This window comes from Arachis stenosperma, chromosome 1, assembly GCF_014773155.1.
Source record: "Arachis stenosperma cultivar V10309 chromosome 1, arast.V10309.gnm1.PFL2, whole genome shotgun sequence".
NCBI classification, from domain to species: Eukaryota; Viridiplantae; Streptophyta; class Magnoliopsida; order Fabales; family Fabaceae; genus Arachis; species Arachis stenosperma.
The window spans coordinates 9,063,961-9,066,032 of NC_080377.1; the positions used below are offsets into that span (position 1 = coordinate 9,063,961).

At 32.1% G+C, this 2,072-nt stretch overlaps 1 protein-coding gene across 1 annotated transcript; it reads right to left on the reverse strand.

The window, feature by feature from the left end:
* Positions 1-1,064: 1,064 nt before the first annotated feature.
* Positions 1,065-1,820, reverse strand: LOC130974824 (uncharacterized). The gene has a single exon (XM_057899673.1). The coding sequence runs from the start codon at positions 1,818-1,820 to the stop codon at positions 1,065-1,067; it is 756 nt and encodes a 251-aa protein (XP_057755656.1).
* Between the last annotated feature and the right edge of the window lie 252 nt (positions 1,821-2,072).

Consider the following 2,072-nt stretch of genomic DNA (forward strand, 5'->3'; position numbering starts at 1 on the left):
GCACACGTGTGTGTGAATCTAGGTAAATACTAATATACTATAGCATAATAAAATAAAAAGGTTAAAATTTATCTAGTTAATAATAAAGAGTATAATACTCTTTATTTAATAAAAAAATATTTAAAGATGAATTATAATCTATGATATATTTGTTGTATTTATATTCTAATTATTGTTGTATCCTACCTAATTATGTTGATGAAATCCCCATATAGATCAAATTATAGATGCCTATGCTGAAAAACAGAAACAAAATATATGTCTAGATTGAAAACTTGAAACATATACATTGTCTCTAATGGTTTGGCTATGCATAAACCCTTTTTTTTTTTCTATGAATCTGTCCACTAGATGAATGTATGTGAAGGGTGCAATGAATGAATATGAAATTGGTTGAGCAAAATTTGCATGTCATCAGTTATTTGAAGGCCTACAATAAAATTGTACAAAAACAAACTCATTAGTATATAATAGAATCCACACAATCATCATTTTTAGAGAGGAGTCATATTTTAAAAGAAACATATATAAATAAAAAAAATTGTTTATTTATTCTTCAAAATGAATGTATACTTATCTATCTATATCTTATTTAAAATCTAACGATGAATTAAATTGATAAATATACATTGAGAGATAAGAACAACCCAAAACTTATCTCAAAATTATTTCTCATGTGTCCACCCCAATCATACATGGGAGTTTCAAATTCCATCAAACTAATAAACAGACAAACCTCTCAAACCCAGATGCCTATTACTTACCACATCCGTGCATAAAAAATGGCATAATCATACCAAATAAAAAGATTAAATTAAATTTTGTCACAAAATAAGAGAAAAGATATTGGTTGAAAATAAAATAGTACAATACATAAATATAGAGATAATTATTCACGTAAAGACACAGATGTTTTTATGTAAATATAATAATTTAGATGCTAATGCATAATATATTAGACAATTTAATCAAACATGTTTAACAATCTGACGATATACGTCTATATCTAATCTTAATATAACAAACAAACTTTTCGTATTTTCAATTTTTTATAGTTATCATATTTACCTGAAACCAAACATTCGGACGTCACACTCAGGTCTTTTTCCCAAATTCACATCGGATTGTTTGATATGACGACAAGAAGCCAAGAATGGGACATTAGCCATTTCCAAACCCCCCAACTTTAAACCAATTTTTCCGCCAACAAATATATCATACATCACTTCCTTAGCTTGAATATCAGAGTTTAATTCTTCGACGGCATGTCTGTCCACGTCAGCATTCTTATTTTCCATCTTTATATGGTAATCTGTGTCATTTTGAGGTTTCTGAGAGAATTTATCGATACGATCTTCGCCTAATTTGATGCCTTGGCTGTTGACAAGAACATCAAGAGGGCTATACAACAATGTAAGCTTCTCGTTTTTGTTTGAAATCCTCAAAAGCAAAAATACAGTTGTAGATAATTTGTCGTGATGGTCAAGTTGTAATTTCGTTATGTTAAGTTGCCTAATGCATATGCTTGGCATTCCTGATTGGAGGAATGCCAAATATGATATTCCAACAAAGAGGAGGACTATGAGTATTGTGAAAATAATGATACATGTCCATGCACAAATCATAAACATACACGATCGCCCGGCCTTGTCGCGAAAATCCGGGGCCTCCAAGTCGCTAGCCTTTCCATTTTTGCTTCTGTTTTTGCTTTTGTTGGTGGATTCGTCGTCGAAGGAGACACGGCGGGTCCTATGCGGCGGGGGCTTGTCAGCATCGGTCACCTGTCTATTGGCGCTACCCTGCCGCGACAAGCCCGCCATATCTTTAAAATTTTACTTTGTAACCCACCCACCTTGATGTGGGTGAATTGAACAAAGGAATTGGTTAGGAAAATGTGAGTTTAGCATAGCAACATGAATAAAGATAGTTAATGGGTTATTTATATGTTTTTAGGGTGTAACGGTTTTCTCGTAGCCGAAAATGTATATGAATCTATATGTAGTAAATTATGGTTGTTGGAGGGTAAAAAAAGAGACATATATGTGTAAGAGGTTTGACGTTTAGAGACTTTA